This window comes from Heteronotia binoei, chromosome 4, assembly GCF_032191835.1.
Source record: "Heteronotia binoei isolate CCM8104 ecotype False Entrance Well chromosome 4, APGP_CSIRO_Hbin_v1, whole genome shotgun sequence".
Classification (NCBI taxonomy): domain Eukaryota; kingdom Metazoa; phylum Chordata; class Lepidosauria; order Squamata; family Gekkonidae; genus Heteronotia; species Heteronotia binoei.
This window is the reverse complement of record NC_083226.1, coordinates 112,639,541-112,660,987: the sequence shown is the minus strand read 5'-3', so window position 1 is coordinate 112,660,987 and position 21,447 is coordinate 112,639,541. Positions and strand designations below refer to the sequence as shown.

The following is a 21,447-nucleotide window of genomic DNA, read 5'->3' as shown; positions in this document are numbered from 1 at the left end:
AAAAACACAGTTCAATACATCTTACATTGCTTAATTTAGCATTCCACCCTCGAATGAACATTCAACTATTTTTTTCTCAAAATGCTTTCTTAAGATAGTAGATGCAGGTAGTAGATACAGATGTTGGCTACACTGAAGTGAGAGAGAGAGACAGCATCACATGCAACATGTGTGTGTGTGAGAGAGAGAGTGCATCACATACAAAGTGAAACAGAGCATCAGATACAGAGAGAAACAGCATCAGATACAGAGTGAAAGAGAGAGCATTACATGCAGAGTGAGAGAGAGAATCACATGCAGAATCAGAGAGAGCATCACATGCAGATTGTGAGAGAGAGAGCATCACATGCAGAGAGAGAGAGCATCAGGCAAGAATAAAAGCAGCCTTGAGTTGCTGCCTGGCACAACATCTCATTTATCTTCTCCCCCCCCCCCAAAAAAAAACACTTCCTTCCACAGTCTGTTGAAACAGTAATGTTTGAATCCTGAATTAAGAGTTGGCTTCAGTTTTTTTTGTAGTTTTCCCCCCCAAGAAATTATGTTTTTATCCCCCATCAAGGAATATGGTATTAGTGAAGCTGAGAAACTAGAGATTGCAAAAGGTTACTGCACTCCTCTACTGAGGAAAATCCGATCTGATCTTCAAAGAACTCAAGATGATGATACCGTAAACAAGCTCCACCCTTTGTAAGTTTTGTTGTTGTTAAACTTGGACAAGTTGCCATTGGTGATGACTGATACTGTATACTTACATGAGGAGAACAGTGAGTTTCCTTAGACTCAGTTTGGAAAAGGGTCTTTTTAAATTTGGACTTGATTCAGAATCGCAAGAATTAGTCCCATGTTTACGCTCTGGTTCATTCCAAGATCCAGGTCTCATTGTATTCCTAATGATGTCATTAAGAGCATGAAGAGTAGTCTTCTCTTTCCCATTCACCCAAGAGTCTCCTTCTCAGGAAACACAATGAGGTCTGGCTGCTTTTCTACTGCTATTGTATGCCTTTTTTTCTCCAAGACTGCTGTGGTGGCTTTAATTAGGTTTGGAATGCTTATTGAACATTGAATGCTTCAGAAATAACATCCCAAGTATCAGAATTGCTAAGAACTATACTTTTTTCAGGGCTTTGGAGTCTCTTCGTACCAAGGAACTTGTGACACTGAAGGGCCTAATGAAATTGAGTAGAATGTACCCCTAAGAAAGATGAGCTCATTTTAAATTGTGATATAGGGGCTCATTCCATTATGTCAATAGTCAGCATGTTAGGGATATTTTCATTTCTCTTAAACTTTGTCTGGATTTGCTCACAGGTACTCCAGTGGAGTTATGTCACCTGAACGTCATGTTCGAACAAGATTGTACTTCACTAGTGAGAGTCATGTCCATTCCTTATTATCAACGTTACGTTATGGTTCCTTGTGTGATGTAAGTGATATCATCTTCTTTATTTTTTTAACAATTCTGTGAGATTCATATTATCACTTTCTTGGAGGGGGGAGGTATAGATACACTGGATTTGAAATTAATTCTAGGGATGTATTGAAGAGCCATGGTAATTGTTGTACAAATACTTAAATAATGGGAACTTAACAAGTAACTTCTTTCCTCATTGGAATTTAAGGACACTAGCAGTCATTTTACCTTTCAGTGGCCTTGCTTTGTCCTAAATCACCTGAACAAAGATACTGTGAGCTACTTGAGAAGATTAGGAGAGCCATGTTGGATCAGATCAAATATCCACAGTTCATTTTCTGGCACAAATAGAATGCTCTCTAGCATTCTGATTTCATCAGTAGCCAGCCAGATGCTTCTCAGAAGTTGAGCACCAGATTGCTAAGGCAATTGCCCTTCCCACCATTGTCCCTCAGCAGCTGTAGTTCAGTGGAATACAGCCTTTAAACTTGGCAGTTATTTAGCTATCTTGGCTTACAACTGCTCATAGATTTATCTTCCAAGAATCTCATCTCCTTTCAAAGCTATCTAAGCATCCTATCAAAGCTATCTAAACAGTCTGCCAAGAAAATGTCATGATGTGATGTCACCCCATGGGTCAGTAACAACTTGGTGCTTGCACAGGGGGGACTACTTTTACCTTTACTTTTTTAACCAGAGTTATTTGGTAGATAAGATTATCTATGTGAGAAGGGACAAAGCAGAGGAATAAAACATAGCAGCACGCCAGGTCTGTACTCATGTTGATTTAGCATGACTGTAAAGTGATGTCTGAATGCCACCCTACTGTGAGTGGATAAAAATGTTTTCTGCCCCCTTTCTCCAAACAATGTATAATTTTATAAACCACTGTCACATCATTCTTAGTAATCATTTTTTCTAAACTAAGATATTAACTGTCTGTGACATTTCCTTGTACTAAAGGCATACCCAACCCTTTGATCATGTTGATTGTCCTTTTCTGTGCCTTCTCAAGCTCTACAATATCTTCTTTCAGGTGGCACAACAAGGACTGAATTCAGAATTACAAGTGCCTTCATTATGAAGTTTATGCGACAGTATTCTGATATTTCAGTCATTTATATAAATCATAGTACTTGCTTGTTTCAGTATCACATTTGTCTCCTGACTTTATAGGATCTGTGCTATAATCTCAGGCGCAGTCAAAGAAATTCTGATATTGTGAAAAGTGCATGTCAGCAAACAGAACAAGGAACTGATCTGTTTGTTGAATATTCTGTACTAAAAGAGTAGAGAAATTAAAGGCAGTTCAGCTGTAGGCTTTTTAAAAGCAGGTAGAACTTCTTCCTCTTCCTTACATTTAAAGTATCTGAAGTTATTTTTGTCTGTGTTTATCCTTCACTATCACTGTTTCCTCTTCGCTTTGTTTGCTGTATCATCAATTTTTTATTGTAACAAGTGGGGGGACAGGTTTCAGAAAATTTAAGGCAGTTCTTTGTAATGTCCACTTGCTACTGGTTTTCTGCAAAAAAGGGGGGAGAAGTGGGGGGAAGATCTTGGGGTAAACCAAAGCTTCTTATCGTCTCCCTTCGCCTTTCTGTCTAATAATTCATTAAGTTCCTAAACTTTTAAATTCTGAAATAACATAAATCTTTCACATCTGCTCTTCAGGGTTATTCTGCCTAGTAACTATATGATATTCCAATGTATTCTGAAACAGAATAGATTATTGATTATATTATAACGTTGCTTCCCTTTTTTTCTTGCCATTTTACCATCTTTTAAATTCTCTCTAAGAACAAAGTTTGAGTCCAGTAGCACTTTTAAGACCTACAAAATTTTATTCAAATTTACGAGTTTTCAGATGCCCACATACTTCCTCAAAACATGAAAGATCATACATTGCATAAAACATTGTTTGTCTTTAAAGTGCCACTGGACTGCAGCTTTGTTCTGCTGCTTCAGACCAACATGGCTACCCACCTGAATCTATCTGAAATATATTCTTTTTTGATGAGTCTTCACTAGGTCAGAAGTGGTTGGAAGGGGGAAAGAGCTCAATAAAAATAATGCAGAAAGAAGAAAGGAATAAGTTTCCTGAAAGTACATCAATAACTGAATGTACCTGGAGCAGCAGATTTTCTGTTGGTCTGTGCTTTTGTCTGATGTATGTATGACTAAGAAAGATGCTAGAATATGAATTGGAATTTCTGCTTTCAGATATTATGATAACTCATGGTATAGAATCTCAGTTTAGCACCAGTAAGCCAACAATTTGTTGAGCAGCCTACAGTCAAATATCACAGAAAACCAGAATTTAATCAAACAATGGTTTATAAATTGTGGTTTAGTCTTATGTTCAAACGGAGCAATTATACTGAAAATGATGTAATTTAAATTGTTTGATTTTAAGAGAATAGATAGAATTTGTCTAGCATGACGCTGTCTAGTAAACCCCATTCTTATATTGATTATGCATGAGCAATGAGAAATTCAACAGACGTCATCCCTCATCATCTGTTGATGCTAACCTTGTGATGTACCTTTTTTCCAAGGCATCTAAAGATGAACAGTGGAAGCGAGCTATGGATTATCTCAGTGTTGTCAGTGAACTCAATTACATGACCCAAATTGTTATTATGCTATATGAGGATCCCAACAAGGTAATAAAATAATGAAGAAACAGATAAAGTCATAATATGTACTCTGAAATGAAGTTTAAACTCTTATTCAATCTCTTTAGGAGCTTTCATCAGAAGACCGTTTCCATGTGGAATTACACTTTAGTCCAGGAGCTAAAGGTTGTGAAGAGGACAAGAATTTACCATCAGGCTCTGGCTATAGACCTGCTTCTCGAGAGGTAAACGCTCTTAGGAATTATTCTCACATGCATGAAATTACAGTAGGACCTCACACATCATTTCACTACAGTCAGTCGCTTAGGAAGATATTAAGATCCAGCTATCAGGAGAAGTGTAAGGCTACCTTTTAAAACTAATTCAACATTCTTTGAGGAGTTGTTTTTACACTGCAAAAAGAAATAATTTTTTTTGTAATATTAATAAAATCTCTGAAGAAACCACAGTACAGTTGTAGGAAGGAATTATGTTAATATCTAAATATTCAGTATAATACAACAGGATTGTAAGATAAAATAGCTATATAATAATATATTAAAGCTAATATAATGTGTTAGATATTTAGAAATTATTTCTTGAAAATAAATATGAAAATAGCTTAAAAAATAAAAAGTTGGGTAGAGCAACCTTAGACTGTCATGCATTGAGACTTTTGGCAAACATCTATGCTAAAATTTCCCAGAGCAGATTCTGTATAGAATTGCTGTTCCCTATTTCCCAAATCAGATTATTTGCAAGAGAATTGCTGTTCACAAGACCTTTGTATGTAGGGGACGTTGTCATGTGAGTCTCTAGATGAAGGCTGCATTCCTTAATATTCAAAAGAATACTTTCCCATAATCCTGATAAATATTTTTGTCACATGATATATCCCTTTTTTTTCAGAATGATGGGTCAAAGAAATCTTCTCATAGAATTGACAGTGATGAAGAATCACATTCTTCTAAAAGAGATGAAACAGATCGATCTGTAATGATGTTCAAGCCAATGGTGTCAGATCCAATTCATATACACAGAAAGTCACCCCTTCCAAGATCTAGGAAAATTGGTTCAGTGGAAGTAAGTTCTGCCATCCAGGGCATATGTATTGAAACTGGTTCCAGTTTGGGGAGGTGGGAAATACTCGTTTTTTCCCCAAACTGCATGGCATACTAAATGGCAGAGGTTGTATTTTGTAATTGCTTCAACCACTTCTATCAGTTAGAAATGGAAAGATATCCATAGTTTGGAACATGCAGTAAATCCTAAGCTGAATAACCTACATTGCATATATACAAGATGACCACACAGATAGTGTGGAGGAGTTTGGTTGCTATTGAAATGTGTGTAAAGAGAAAAGCAAAACAAACTATTAATGCCCATCAATCAGAGTAGCATGTCAACAATGCACCCATACCAGCCGTATCTGAAAACAAACAGCCAATGCATGCTAACATGCCCTCATGATATCACCCTTCCCCCACCCCCTACAGAATGCAACAAGAGAGGAAGCAAAGGAAACAGAGATCCCTCTGCTGTAGGGAGGATCATGGTATGTTTAATAGGTGCCATGTAACTACTGTACCTCTGGGAGCTCGGTGGGTATGGTTTTGAATCCTCTTCTACAAACTCATACCTTTTTGACAGATCAGTAAACAGAATATGAAGCAGAGAGTCTGACCATATAACTTAGGACAACTGCACGGCTGCAATTTTATTTATTTATAGCATTTATAGTCAGCCTTTCTCATTTGCCCTTGGTGGATTATATAGAGTGAGTCATTACAATTGATAGGATGGGGTATTCAATAAAGAATACAGTAGGATTAAGGTTGTAGAACCAATCAGAAATCTGAAAACAACTGAAGCCAAGCATAAATCTTAACATGACACATTAAAAGTTACAAAGATTACATAACAGGATTTTAGTTTGAGTAAGCTAAACACGGTAGCATAGACCACAGTGCCTAAATATATGTAACTTTATGAATCATTTAGTACGCTGCAAATCTATTGCCATAGGGAAGACGGAAGGCAAGGGAGACACAGATTACTAGGACAGCCACAAGAAAACACACAACTGTACATTTACAGAAGGTTTCCCTGTCATTTCTCTAGTAGCTCACTTGGGAAAAACATTCAATTGGGAAAAATACATGAAGAATTTAAATCCCATCAAGAGGGAAGCTAGGAATAATTAAAGTTCACATTTTGGTGAGATGCTTTTGGCCACAACAAAGGGAAGGAGGAAACAGGAATAGAACTCACACCTTATATGCTGTAGAGAATTCTTCTAACCACATATGCAACTGGGCACAAAGATAAATGATTAATCATAGACGGTTTGGAATCCTCCATTGACCCTGGTATCAGAATTAGCCTTATCCGCCTGAGCTGGAGAGATTGCAAGCATATCACTGTAGCAGAAGTTTAGCAGGCTTGAAGGTCCTGCATGTGGCTAGCAACCATACAGCCCCCGAAAGAGTTAGAGGAATAGCTACAGCTGTCCTCCATCAGAGCCACTCTCTCCCTCCCTCCCTCTCTCTCTTTCTCTCTCTTCGTATCAAACAATAAAAACCCATCTCATTTCCACTGCTATTGCATCTGTTCAAATGCTGTCCAGAAGAGCTGTTCCAGGTTGTGAAGAGGCTTCAGTCCTGAGTCTTTCAGGATGTAAAATGTAATGCATTTTACAGATAAAAACCCTCAGTTCCACCATGACTTAGATGCTGTGGTTGGTTCAGTCTCAGGATGCTGATGGAGTGCTGTCTGGCCCTAGTCATATGGCAGACTTTCAGTTGAGAGGGGCTGACACTTGGAAATGTTCAGCCCATATCATTTAGATTTGCCTTTCATGGCTGAAAGTATAAAGCTGCACCAGGTTGACTGACTGGGTCTGGGAGTTATTAAATACCTTTATCGGCAGGAGAGTATAGTTCTTCTAACTATCTTAAGATGGTTGTGAGACCCTTCCTGAAGAAGGTATTCATGGAGCAGAATAACTACTTCTTGGTGGCCAACATTCCATTCCCTAAAGTAGGTGGTGGAACACAGCGTCAAGTAGTCTTGGAAGAAACAGATTATGTAGACCTATTTCATTCAACATTAAATCCTGGCTTTGGGATAGAAACAGCTCTGATCACCCTGACCGATGGTCTTCATCAAGAGAATGACATAGGAGTTCATCCCTGTTGATTCTCTCAGACCTCTTGGCAACTTTTGATACTATCAACCATGGTGTCTTTCTGGAGAGGCTGGCTGGAGAGTGGGGAGGCATCATGCTTCAGTGGTTCTTCTCTTACATGACTGGCCAGTTACAGGAGATGGTGTTGTTGTAAGACTGCTGGGAGAGATCATTCAGAAATTTGGAGTAAGATGTCACAAATATGTAGATGACACTCAGTTCTATTTCTGCTTAACTGGATCTGGTGGGTCTATGGAATTGAAGAAGAGGTGCCTGGCAAAGCTAGTGAAATGGATGAGGACCAATAAACTGAAACCCATTCCTAATAAGTCTGAGTTGCTATTGGTCAGGGACACAGTAGCTTGAAGACTGAAGAATGTGCTTGTCTTGAAGGAATAGGTTCATAGCTTGAAGTGTGGAGTGATGCTGCATGCTGGCCTAGGGTTAAGGGCTCAGATATTCTCAGTGGCACATATCACCAGTTATTAGCTTTGGGTTAATATACCAGCTACAGTCAATCATCAAAAAAACATGATCTGGCCTTGGTGATCACAGCACACCATAAAGTGAGCTGTCTTTGAAAACTGTTCAGAAACTGTTCAGTTTGTGCAAAACATGGTGGCCTGGCCACTACTAGGGACTGAATACGTGAATGTTATTACCCCTATGATGAAAGCTCTCCATTGGCTATCCATCTGTTTCCAGGCTCAACTCAAAAAGTTGGTTCTTACATTTAAGGTCCTAAGTGGCTTAGGGCAGGGTATTTGAAGGATCACTTTTAAATGAGAGGCTTTTATCTGTTTATATTGGTTTTTTTATGCTTTTAGGCTAAGAACCTTTATGAATGTAATTTTAGACTGCTAAATGCTTGTGCTGTGTTTAAGCTCTGGCTGCTTTTTTATTGTTGAATTTTTATTGCTGGTTAAGTAATGGGCCACTCATTCTGATTGATTGCTTCAAGTTAACTTATTTTTTGTAGTACATTCACAAGTAGCCATTTCTCAGGGAGTTGTGCTGAGACTGCTGAGTTTCTGATTGGGGCTCCAATCCTGCAAAGCAAGAGTGTCATAAGTGTTTAGCCAGCTGTAGCAATAGTTGGGATACTGGTAGTTACCCAAATATGTTGCTGTAATTTGCTTGGGTTACACCATCATGATATTGCACTGCCAGCATGATGTTGCACAGCCCTCCCTTTCTGCACTGTGTGGGAGACATGGCAGCCATCTGTTGATGTAGGAACAAATGGTGAACTAACACATAGTAGTTATGTTACGCAGAGGGGGTGAGATTTGCAGCAATTAACGTTTAAGGCAGAGAATCCTCCTCCCTATATGGAGTACAATATCCTTCCATCCTCAGTTGGAAGACTAGAGGATCTAAGTTGGTATTTGTGTACTGTGATGAAGTACCTATAAGCATTCTGAGCAGAACAGTATTTTTATGCTGAACCAACTTTGTTCTCCTCCTTGGCTCTTTCATGCAGAGTGCCCTTTCTGTACCATTTCCATCACTAAAGTTTACCAGGGTTTTTTTTTTCTTTTTTGTATAGTATGAGGTGAGAGAGATGTAGCCCTCTGCTGCTTGCCAATTTTCTTGCCTGGGTTTCTGTAGTGTTTATGCGTGCTGTGATTGGGTGTAAATTTTGTTGGCGTGTTGAACTGTACCATGGCTGTGTAAATGTGGCAAGAGACAGGTAAAAGGACTTAGTTTTTCACTCCCATGGAAGAGCACTATTAAGCTCTTGTATATAATTTAAAATATTTATGCACATTATTTAAGTGTGTGTTTTCACTCATGTCAATGTTGCCATCTCCACAAAATGGGGAAAAATGAGTATGAAATCTGCAGAAGGGTTACTTTGTACATTAAAATCAAATTTATATTCTACCCAACCAATTGTCATGCAGGGCTCAAAAAAGACTTCAGAAACACTGGGATACAGTTTGTTGGTAAAGAAAAAAGCTCATGTACATCAGCATATAAGTGGAAATTAAATATGTACAGTGTAAACTGCAGCTTTTAAAATGTTTTTTGGTACATATGAAAGGAAACTGCCATATACCAAGTTAGACCATTAGTCCATCTCACTCAGTATTGTCTGCTCTGACTGGAAGAAGTTCTCCAGGGTCTCGGGAAGGAAAAAGTCTACCTGAGGTCCTTTTGGTGAAGATGCCAGGAGTTGAACCTGGGAAATGTACATTTTACTACTGAGCCATGGTCCTTCTCCAAAATACATAAACAGTAGCTGATATTTTGAAATCAAAAACTCTGGAGGAGAAAGCAAGAAAGGCATTCCTTAAAGTAGAGGTCCCCGATCTTGTCGAACCTTCAGGCAATTTTGGAATTTGAAGAAAGGGTGCCGCTACAAAATCAATGGACATTACAGCAAGCAACCCTTCTTCCCGCTCTTTCTTCTCCACTCCTTGTTTTCTTTCTCCATAGTTATTGTCAGACATGCCTTAGTTTAGAAAATATAATAGTACTATACATACTCTTCATGCCTGCTAACCAAGTAGTTTGGTAGATCCAAATAGGCAGCCGTGTTGGTCTGAACAAAATAGGAGTCAATTGCACCTTTAAGACAAACTTAGTTTTATTCAAAACGTAAGCTTTCGTGTACATGCACACTTCTTCAGACGAGGAATGCGGTACAGTAAGCAGAGTTTCATATAGCTGGTGGGGTTTGGAATGCCAAGTGGTACAAAGTTAAAAACCAATAGCAGAATAGTAAAATTAACAAATTTAGAAAACCGTTGATCTGGGTTGCATTAGCGTGGGACCCAGATCAAAGGTTTTCTGAATTTGTTAATTTTACTATTCTGCTATTAGTTTTTAACTTTGTACCACTTGGCATTCCAAACCCCACCAGCTATATGTAGCTTCTTACTGTACCTCATTCCTCGTCTGAAAAAGTGTGCATGCACACGAAAGCTTACATTCTGAATAAAACTATTACATCATAAATTAAAATTAAAACAGTCTGGTGCTAATATCATTTGATATTATCTCATTTCAGATGACGTTCAGTATATATTATATGTATATCACCATATCAGTCATTCCAAATCAATTAAAGGCCTGCTGGAATAATATTGTCTTACAGGCCTTGCGAAACTGGACGAGGTCCCGCAAGGTTCTAACCTCTTCCGGCAGCTGATTCCACCAGTAAGGGGCAGCAATCGAGAAGGCTCTCTCTCTCTGGTGGACTTTAATCTAGCCTCCCTCAGCCTGGGGATCACTAACAGGACTGGATCTACATGTTTTTTGAGGGGGGGCAATATCAAAAAATGGCGCCCCCTTATGGACCATTCTATTTTATGGTTCCATAGAATACAATGGGCATCATACCCAATTTGGTGCGCCCACAGCAAGCACCCCCCCTCTGCCCGCCCTAGATCCGGCCCTGATCACTAATAGATCTAAGTACCTTCTGGGGAACATGTAGGGTGAGACGGTCCCTAAGGTAAACAGGTCCTCGGCCATATAGGGCTTTAAAGGTTTAAAACTTGGAGTCTCACAACACCGATGCCGAAGGTGCACTCCGAGTGGCCAATTGATGTGAAAATCATGAAAGAGAGGCTTCTGACCGCTGATCCCATTCTGGCAACTCATGGGAAGGGTACCATGGGTATGACGATGGATACGAGTACGGTCCACACCTCCTTCCCCCCTTCTGCTAGAGGAAGTGAGCAACTTCTTGCAGAAACAAGCCATAGAACCGGTCCCGATAGCGGCCAGAATGGGGGGGGGGGTCTATTCTCGTTATTTCCTGGTTCCCAAACGGGATGGGGGATTGAGACCAATCATGGACCTCTGAAATCTGAACAAGTTTATCGTGTACCAGAAATTCAGGATGTCTACTTTGCAAACAATCCTTCCCCTCATCAACCAAGGGGACTGGACGGCAATGTTGGATCTCAAGGATGCCTACTTCCATGTCAGCATCCATCCAGCTTACAGGCAGTTCCTCCGGTTTGCGATAGTCTCCAACCATTTTCAGTTCAAAGCCCTTCCATTTGGCCTGTGTACTGCACCGCAGGTGTTTACCAAGATGATGAATGTTGTAGCTGCATATCTTCAGATTCAAGGCATAGTTGTTTTTCCGTATATCGATGACTGGCTTCTTGTGGCGGATTCGGAAGAGTGTCTCTCCGGCCATATTGCAACCACTCTTCGTCTTCTTCACACCTTAGGTCTGCAGGTCAACATGAAAAAGTCCCATCTCATACCATCAAGGACAGTTCAGTTTATCGGGGCTCTGCTGGACACAAACCTTCATCGTGCTGGGCGATGGACATTTTCAATCTTGTCCATCTTTTTCAAAGCTGGAAAGGGGGCAAAGCACAACAGCTGCAGCTGCAGCGGATGCTGGGGCTGATGGCGGTGACTACCAGTGTGTTGCTGTTTGCGAAACTGCGTATGAGAGGGCTTCAACTTTGGTTCCTCAGAAAGTTTCGGCCCTTACGGGACTCACCTCAAAAGAGGTTCATGATTCCACCCTCGATCCCTCGGGCCCTGGAATGGTGGACATCCACAGACAACATCTGTCAGGGAGCTTCCTTCCATCTGCCTGTAACGATCACCACAGATCACCACAGATGCGTTCTTATGGGGCTGGGGTTCTCACATGGATTCTCTGTATGGGGGGTCCTTGGCCTCCTCAGCTGACTCGTTGCCATATAAACTCGAACTGTTGGCAATTCATTTTGCCCTTCGGTCCTTCCGTCCTCTGGTGGCGGGGAAGGCTGTGGCCCTGTTGACGGACAATACTACAGCCCTTTGTTATGTCAACAGGCAGGGCGGGACAGTCTCCCAACGGCTCTGTGCGTTAGCAATAGAACAGTGGGTAAAGTACCTGGAGCATGGCATCTATGTCAAGGCTGTGCACCTTCCAGGAGTACTCAATCTGCAGGTGGATTCATTGAGCAGAGGAGCAGCATCTCCACACAAATGGGAGATGCAATGGCGCTTCCTTCAACCTGTGTTCCAGCTCTGGGGTTATCCTCAGGTGGATGTTTTTGCCACAGCCCGGAATCGGAAGTGTCCCCTTGTTCTGCACCAGGGGAAGAACAGATCAAGAGTTCTGGGAGACGGCCTAATGTTCCCGTGGAATGGTTGGTTCCTGTATCTATTTCCGCCTCTTCCGCTGCTGACAAAAGTTGTCAACAAGATAGCGAGAGAGAAACCGAGGTGCATTCTAGTCACACCATGGTGGCCTCGGCAGAACTGGTTCCCGATTTTGTTTCATTTAGCGAGGGTTTTTTTTATCAGTTCCCAGCGGAATTGGACCTTCTGTCGGCCCAGGAAGGACACATGTTTCATCTCAACCTGAAGCTGACGGTGTGGTTCATCAACCCTGCAAATTCTTGAGCAGAGTGCAGCACGTCTTTCTAAATAGTAGAAAGTTGTCTACCTGGGCTTCCTATGACAGGAAGTGGGGGAAGTTTCTTCGGTTTTTGGCCGACCCTACACTCTCACCGCAACGGGTGGGCCTACCGGTGATTTTTGATTTTTTGTTGTTCTTGGTGGATGCTGGACTTTTCTTTTCTTCTATTAAAGTTTATTTATCAGAAATATCATCATACCATGAATCTGTTGAGGGGCATTCACTGTTTGCTCACCCTCATTCGAAGCAATTTATGAAAGGACTGGTCAGATTGCATCCTCCGTCTAGATCACCTCCACAGTTGTGGGATTTGTCGTTAGTATTGGATAGGTTGACTCGGCATCCCTTTGAACCAATGGCAACCTGTTCCCTACAGCTTCTGTCCTGGAAGACTGCATTTTTGGTGGCATGCCATGTAGGGGAGCTCATGGCTATGCGTTGTGACCACCCATACTTAGTTTTTCACCAGTCTGGAGTGTCGTTGGCTCCTGATGTTTCGTTTCTCCCTAAGGTGGTTTCCCAGTGTCACCTAAAGTTGGATGTTTGGTTACCTACGTTTTATCCTACACCTTCCTCGGAAAAGGAACGTTGGTGGCACGCTTTGGATGTTAAGCGTGCATTACTTTTTTTACTTGAGTCATTCCAAGAATTTTCGTCAGGACCAGTATTTTTTTGTTTCCTATGCTGCTCCTAGATTGGGTTCAAAAATTTCATCTCAGTGGCTTTCGAAGTGGCTTACTGAGATTGTTAAACTGTGCTACTTGCTGGCGAAGAAGCCGTTGCCTGGACCCATTCGTGGACACTCTACTAGAGCAATGGCAACGTCGGTGGCATTCCTGAAGGGTGTTTCCTTGATGGACATGTGCAAGGCCATCACCTGGTCCTCTCTGCAAGCTTTCATGAAGCATTACGCTCTGGACATGCATGCTCAGCAGAGGACTCGTCTGGGAGCTGTGGTGCTGCAAGCTGTTTCTTCTGGTTGACCGTCTTCCTGCCTCCAGGTATGTCTTGCTTGCTAATCTCCCATGAGTGTGAAGCACAAGAGACCACGAAGAAGATAGACAGGTTGCTTACCTGTAACTGTAGATCTTCGAGTGGTCATCTGTGCATTCACACTACCCGCCTGCCTTCCCCACTACTGACGGTCTCCTGATGGTAGGGGCTTCCAGCAGTCAGGAAGGAACTGGCGGGATCCTCATGCTGGCTCCGGTGAGCATGCGTACTGGGACACCTGCTCATGCCCACTGGTGCCGAGCACAAAAAAATCCCAGGCTTTTTAGGTACCAATTTGGGGATTGGCGCAAGCGCTTAGTTCCATGAGTGTGAATGCACAGATGACCACTCTAAGATCTACAGTTACAGGTAAGCAACCTGTCTTTCTTATGACAACCTTATAAAACAGGCCAGTAGAGTTATCCCTTTATTAGAGGTGGGAGGGGTAGAGGCTAGCAATAATGGGTTGGCTGAGGTCATCCAGTATGAGTTCATGGCTCAGATAAGATTTGAAATTGGTCAGTTCTGGTTCACAGAACATTCTCTTAACAAGTGTGCTGCATGATGAAAACAAATATTATGATGAATGAAATTATTCTTCCCATCCCCATCATTAAGTTGTTTCTGATTTTGTTTAACTCCTTTGTGTAAATCAGGGGTATTGTAAATGTCTTCTCAAACATAAAACAAAACTCATGTAGTGGTGTTCACCCCAATGCCTTCTACCACACACAATCACCCCTATCTTCAGTCCCTCAGCTTCACACACACCCCATATTACTGCAGTTTAGTTACCTCTTCTAGCCCTACTCTGCAAATGAATGCAACCTTACATCACTGCACACATATCCAGTGGAATATATACTTGCAAAGTCTCAACAAACTTACTCATTACCTAATCCAGGCAATATTCACATCCCACACTTTATGTTGCATTGGCTGGAAAAACACAAACTTGGGCTTTAAGAACTCCCCACTAGGAATGGGATATTTCTCCTCTCACGCCCCTTAGCACATAGCATACCCACAGATCCTCTGTTCAGTTCCAGTTTTTGCCTATATCTTCCTCACACTGCCAGGAGCAGTTAAACCACACTTTATTAGCAGCAGAAGCACCATTTCAAATTAGCCAGGGAGCAAGCGGGGGGGGGGGGGATTTTATCAGCGTCCAGTGGCTTTCTCTTAAATATTGTAATTGGAAGAAAGGGATGTTCAAACCATTTTAGATTGCCTTTAAAATAATAGCAGCAAGGTCATTCACACAGGACAGAGCATCCCACTGTTATACACATACACACTTTTCCAAAGAAAGGTTTTGCGCTTTTGAAATGCCTATTTAATCCTTTATAATAATGGCTGCATTAGGAAGGGGAGTTATAGATCCCTCTAGAAAATTATTTTACACTGTGGAGAGGGGGCTGTCCCATTGTATTTCCTATATAGCTCCCCTTCACCATTACAAAACTGCAAAGCTGATTGCTTGCAAGGACAAAATTCTAAAGGACAGTCCCCAGAATCACAAAACTTTATGGGATGGGGGTGCACACTCTTAAGAACCAAGAGATCCCCTTAGATATATGTTGTGCTATTTCTGGGAACACAGGCCTTGCACCCTGCAACATAGAGGCAATGGGACCGTATGTCTGGAGCCACAGAACTACACAACATTTCGCAGTTGGCTAGATCTCTACTTGTTTATTAAAGCTATTGCAGCTATTTACTAGTATTATGCAACTCTCTTTGTGACTTGAATACAGCACTCCCCCCCCCCCCCTTCACTTAAAGCTGCTCTGGTCTCAACTGCAAAATCTTGTAGGGCTATAAATATGAGATGGCTCTTGGACCCCAAGCTTGCAGTTTCAGTAAGCAGTACCCACAGAAATGCACGTGGTCTCTGGAGATCCTTCTGGAAAGGCTTCAGTGAATTCAGCTGTCCCACTTGTTTGACTCAAAAGCAGGCAGCCAGTCCACTGACACTTGTTTACATACACATGTGTGTGGCCACAAAACATCCCCTCCATATCTACCTGATCATGAGCACCTTCAGAAGAGCCTTTTTTATGCCACACATCAAGAGAACAGTGAAGTTGTGCTAAAGGAATCAAAGATCACTGAAATGGGGGCAAAGTGGAAGAAATGAGGGGTAGGAAAGGGGGGTCCTTTGTTGTTGGGTTTTTCAAGCACGACATGCTGTGTGAACAGTGTCCCTTTTTAATCCTGTCAATGCAGGATTATCTAGAATTTAAGTTTCTAACCACATATGACTGACAATCAGGAACCCCAACAGGTTCGGTAGCTTCCCTGGATTAATTAAGATGGTGTCCAAAATCCAGTGGCTGGATGCTTTCACCTTCAACTGCAGCCTTCCCTACCTTGAAAGCAGTCCTTCAGCCCTCCCCATTCTGCACTTACAAAGCCATAGCCCCAGGATTTGCCTGTTTGCTGGTTGGTGATGGTACATGGTGCTGGCCAAGCAACCTCAATAGCTGCCACTGCTTGCAGAGCCAGATGAGGAAGAGGAGGAGGCAGGCAGTGAGGAGTGAAAGAGGCTGGGCAAAGCATCCAAAAAGAGGAAGGGAGAAGCCGGGATGGGAGGCAAGACCTCCAGGGCCAAGCAAGGGTACCATCCTACTTGCCAAGGTCAATGCCTTGCAGGGAGTGTAGTGGGTAGGCGAGGGCTCTGGCACAGTGTTCCTGCTAAGCCATGCCTTTCTCCTGGTGACCCAGTATGAAAGGGGAGCTGGACAACTCTCAGTGAGGAGACACTCCAGTTGCTTGGCCTCAGCCACTGGAAGGGAAGCCAGCTGCCACCCAGGGACATGCAAGGCAGTGGGCCATCATGCACGTGGCCAGCAACCAAGCTGGGTGCTCCCTTTGCTGAGCCGAAGATCCACGTGCTAGGGACCAATGTTCCCTCTAAGCGGAGTTAGTATGAGCTAGCTCACAGATTTTTAGCCTCCAGCTCACACATTTTTGTCTTAGCTCAAGAAGGATGACCCCAGAGTACAATAATTTATGCAGTAGCTCACAACTTTAATGCCAGTAGCTCACAACTTTAATGCCAATAGCTCACAAAGTAATTTTTTTTGCTCACAAGACTGCAGTTTACAAGGAACATTGCTAGGGAATAAAAAATAATGTGCCAGAGAATGGTAGCACAGTTTAATAGAAACACTGGTGGTAAGGGCTGTGGGACTGGAGATGTAAAATTTCCAGAAGTTGTGAAGCTACAGGTGAAAAACATTTCTATTTTCGCCCCTAGGAACATGGAAATTTGGGGGAAATTGCAATATATGTAGCATTTACTTTCCTATCAAACCAAAATTAATTTTATAGATTTAACAACATTAAATGCATTATTTGTGATTTAGCATAAAACTGATATAGCATAAACTTGGATGACCCCCTAAGTTTGCAGAAAAATCTGAAAACTTAAAAAAAATGCACTGGGGGGTTTACATCCCCCCCAAAAAAAAATAAAATGGGTGCATGCACAGACAACACACCTTACCATTGAGGGTCAGGCTGCTGCTGTGGAACAGTACAGGCCCAGCTGCAAGAGGAGGGAACATGGGGAGCTGCTCTGAGCCAAATCACAGTGGCAGAGAATGCCAGAAGGGGCTCTAGGCCCAGCCACAGCAGCAGGGAACACTGGGAGCTGCGCTGGGCCTGGCTACCACAGCAGGGAACACCAGGAGAGGCTCTGGACCCAGCTGTGACAGACACCAGAAACTGCTCCAGACCTGGCCACCACTGGGAGCTGCTCCAGGCTTGGAGCAGATCCTGGGCACTGCCACCACTGCCAGGCTCAACTGTAGGAGAAAGGGCGGGGGAGAAAGAAGGGGGATTGGCTTGGGGGGGGGGGAGGGAAAGATACTGATATTGGCTTGGGGGATAGTGAAAGAAGGAATTAGCTTGGGAGGGCAGAGAGAAAAACAAAGAAGAAGGGATTGGCTTGGTGGAGGGTTGGAAAGAAAAAGAAGGGGGATTACTGGGGGAGAGAAATAAAGGGGGGAAGATGGAGGAGAGGGAAGGAAGCAAAGATGGGGGAATGCCTCCTCATAAGTTTCTTGTGGGTCGCCACCTGTGCTTGCAATAATCTGCTTAAAACTAATAAGACACAGGATGAGGTAGAGAAAGGTTAATGTGGTAAACAGCAAAAGGTTTAATTATGTGTTATTAAATACATTGTAGCATTTTAATAGCGGCCAACGTTATGTACATTTAAGAAAAAAAAGATGAAAATATTTTATATGTTTCCAGAATGAGAGTTTATTTTTCAGTATCTTCAAACATTTTTAATTGGAAAAACTGAGCAAAACCTCAGTTTTTCATGCTGTGTAAGGGGGGGCAGGTCTATCTCAGGTGGATGGCTAAGATGTTCAGATTCCTGGTTTGTTTCATTCCATCCTGCTTCTTTGGGCAGGAAAATTGAATTCAGGCCTGCTTCTTTCTGGTTTATGAGACACAATACCTAATGCCTCTGTCTGGGATTACTGGTGTTCCAGGAGAAATGCTTTAACTTTCAGAGCACTCTGTTGTGGGGCTCTGCTGAAAAAGTTTTGTGAGTCTCTGGGCATCTTATCTCCTCTTTCATGTCACATAACAGATTGATGCATACACTTACTGCTTGAGTGTCCCATTTTGCAGGATACCTTCCATCAATAATGGAAAAAGAAAGCTGAGTTTATGAATGATCTTTCTTATCTTTGGTTGGAGTATTCTGATCCACCCAAAGTGTTTCACTGCACTACAGAGATCAGTGCTTTGTTCATCTCATCCAATCAAGTATATGTTGGGCTGAGCAACTTGCTGCTTTTCTCCTTCTGATCTTTTATCTTCATGTAGTGTTGAGGGGGACACATTACAGGTTTTTTCTCCTTTTTCTGAATTAACTGTGTCCTGAAACAATATCCACACAGCAGGGGATATTGGGCACTAATGTGTTCAGTCTTGGCTCACTTCTTGATGAGAAGAATTATTCATAGAAAGTCCAAAGCTCCTCCTTATTATACTAAACTTATCCGTCTAAAATTTGAAAATGGGAAGATCTAGAAAACATAGTTTAATTTTAACCCCTTTTTATTCATTTCAAGAGTCACTGATAGTCATGTTTTCTTCTTTTATAAAATGGCATTTTAAAAGCGAAGCTAGTTTTAATTTGCAGATTAAATCCAATATGAAATTAGCTTTCTTCTTTTTGGACTGCAGGTGAACAAAAATAAAATAACATCAAAATCCAAGCCTGTTTTCCACCCAATCTTGTTCTTTAACATCTTTTCCATCTTGGTGCCAGATAGCCATCAGTGCTTTAAGGCAGTGTAATGATTTACATATGGTCAGTTGAGACTCATACATGGATTATGGCAGTATTGTTGGTCTAGCCTATAGCTGATTTTTGGTTTATCCTTTTATAGCAGGGGTGGCCAACGGTAGCTCTCCAGTTGTTTTTTACCTACAATTCCCATCAGCCCCAGCAAGCATGGCCAATGGCTGGGGCTGATGGGAGTTGTAGGCAAAAAACATCTGGAGAACTACCGTTGGCCAACCCTGCTTTATCGAATAAAGCATTAGGAGAGAACAATGATGATTAAGCAGAGGGTAGACATAAAACCTATTAAGTCATATGTACATAATATCCCTTGAGTAGTTTTCAAAGTCATGCCATTACCTTGCCATTGGTGTTACTTATCTTTGGTGAAAACTGTAGCTTCATAGTTGCTGTTTCTTGTGCCATGTGACTTAATTAATGGGAAACATTACTGTATAATGGTGGAGGTATTTGGAAAAGGGTGCAAACAAAACTGTATTTTATTTTCTTATCATTTGGCTATGAATCTAACGTTGCATGCTTTGCTGTTTTTTTGCCCCCTTTCTCACTTCCAGGAAGAGAGCCCCCTGAGTGTGTCTAGCCCAGAGTGTATTGGTACCTGGCTGCATTACACCAGTGGTGTGGGTACTGGGCGTCGAAGACGCAGATCAGGGGAACAAATCACTTCTTCCCCTGTCTCCCCTAAATCACTGGCTTTCACATCCAGTATTTTTGGCTCATGGCAACAGGTTTTTAAACTTTACTTCATTAAACATTGCTATGCATTCTGAGCAAGAACCAACTGTCTTTAAGGACATCTAATCCCTTGTTCTGGATTTTATTTGAAGTAAATTATTTCACCAGTCAGCAAAATATTATTTTAAAAAATATTGGTCACTTCCAAGAATGTTGGGAGGGGGGGAAGCAAGTGCATGGTTTTTTTCCCACACTATTTTACTCAGTGCATTAGATGATAGAACTTTGAATTGGTTTCTTTTCAGCACTGTAATGTAGTTAGTTCCCAAATAAAATGGACATCAGCTTTGGCTTAGTTGTCCTTTAAGACTTTTTTCCCCTAAAGACCAAAACCAGCATTGCATAAATTGGTGGTAGGTACATTAAAATAATACAGAATGCCATTATTGAAATTCTTTGTTGGGAGATTGGTTTCGCTGTTGGCCAGTTGGATTACTATAGATCATATTTTAAGTGGCCTGATATTAACTGTATGGTTAGAAAAACCCTATTACTAATAATTATTTTCTCAGTTCCTGTAATGGGAGGTTTTCTTCTCCAGCCCCCTTCTTTTTCAAAGACAGTACTTCATCCATTGTAATGCATGATATTCTGAAGTATTTGAGTATAGGGGAATTGGTAACTTAGCATATACTGTAAAGTAGGAATTACAATATTAAATTAATATACTTATATTATTTATGTTAAACAGTGGATGGTGTCCTGTTTAAAATGACCCTTTTTCCAAGGACTTCTTTTTCCAAGCACTAATTATTTCAATTTCCTCCTGGAGCTATAAAGACCTTAGACAGAGAAAAAGAGTTTCTATATACTGTCAACATCAGACATTATCCTTGATAGAGCCTTTGCATGGATCAGAGACTGTACAGTGACCTCATCAGTCTGTCTGTGTTTCCTTTTTTTTCTCCCTTCCAATACAGGCGCAGTTTAGGAGTGTTCATTTGGTAAACTGAAATGACACAGTTGTCTGTGTTTTCATATCTTTCTTGGTGTCTGTCCTGTTTTGGTCACGAATGCCTGCTTTGTACCCCCTCGTTGCAAGGACCTCACGAGTGAAGTGAATTCATTTCAGCAGTATTGCATGATCCTCCATATTATTTTTGTATTTCTACTAACACATCATATGGCTTATTAATACCTGTCTGTCTTGAACAGGCTGTTTCGAGCTTCATGGATTCTTCAAGCCCAATGGTCTTTTTTTGTCCTTATTTATCTGTTTCCTATGCTCAGGTCCCACCAGAAAGTAACAGTCACTATCGAACACCTAGAACAATTGTGGAGCAAAAGACAAGTGGCATAGGTATGTATATATTTTCTAAAAATATAAACTAAATCTACCTAGTACTTAATGTTCTGCCAATAAGCATGTTTTTTTTAAAAAAAAAATCTGCAGTGATTGGAGAATGCATCACTGAAATGTTTACACAACGTAGATATTGAATTGTTAAAGACAGGATGTCAAGTACCATTGAATTCTTCATTTGGACCAAAGCTATATTTGCTTGATCGTTTTAGTATACTTTATGGGAGGGGTTGCTTTTCTGTGGAGTAGAAACACTTGAAAAGGTACTTCTGAGAATCCAAACATTTATTTTTCTCAGTGTTAGATCTCTTATGAGAACTTCAGTTTTAAAAACAGAATAGAATTCTTTGCACTACCTCAAATTCCATCTACAACAGCTTTCAGTGTACAGGCTTGGTATCTGTTTCATTATAGCAGGCATCACATTTGATTCTCAGTTAGCCCTGTAGTATTGATATTAGTTTATATTCAATGTGTAATGTTGC

The 21,447-nt window shown here is 41.4% G+C and overlaps 1 protein-coding gene across 5 annotated transcripts in view; it reads left to right on the top strand.

Moving 5' to 3' along the window:
- PPIP5K2 (diphosphoinositol pentakisphosphate kinase 2) overlaps window positions 1-21,447 on the top strand; it is a 117,485-nt gene that overhangs the window by 70,663 nt on the left and 25,375 nt on the right. For 4 of the 5 annotated variants that reach the window (XM_060235631.1, XM_060235634.1, XM_060235633.1 and 1 more), the window contains exons 21-27: window positions 560-687; window positions 1,309-1,423; window positions 3,967-4,074; window positions 4,155-4,271; window positions 4,936-5,109; window positions 19,479-19,652; window positions 20,890-20,959. In XM_060235631.1, the coding sequence (XP_060091614.1) occupies window positions 560-687; window positions 1,309-1,423; window positions 3,967-4,074; window positions 4,155-4,271; window positions 4,936-5,109; window positions 19,479-19,652; window positions 20,890-20,959 (886 nt within the window). Of the gene's footprint in view, window positions 1-559; window positions 688-1,308; window positions 1,424-3,966; window positions 4,075-4,154; window positions 4,272-4,935; window positions 5,110-19,478; window positions 19,653-20,579; window positions 20,813-20,889; window positions 20,960-21,447 lie in introns of those variants that run through there. The other variant, XM_060235635.1, reaches the window with a different exon arrangement.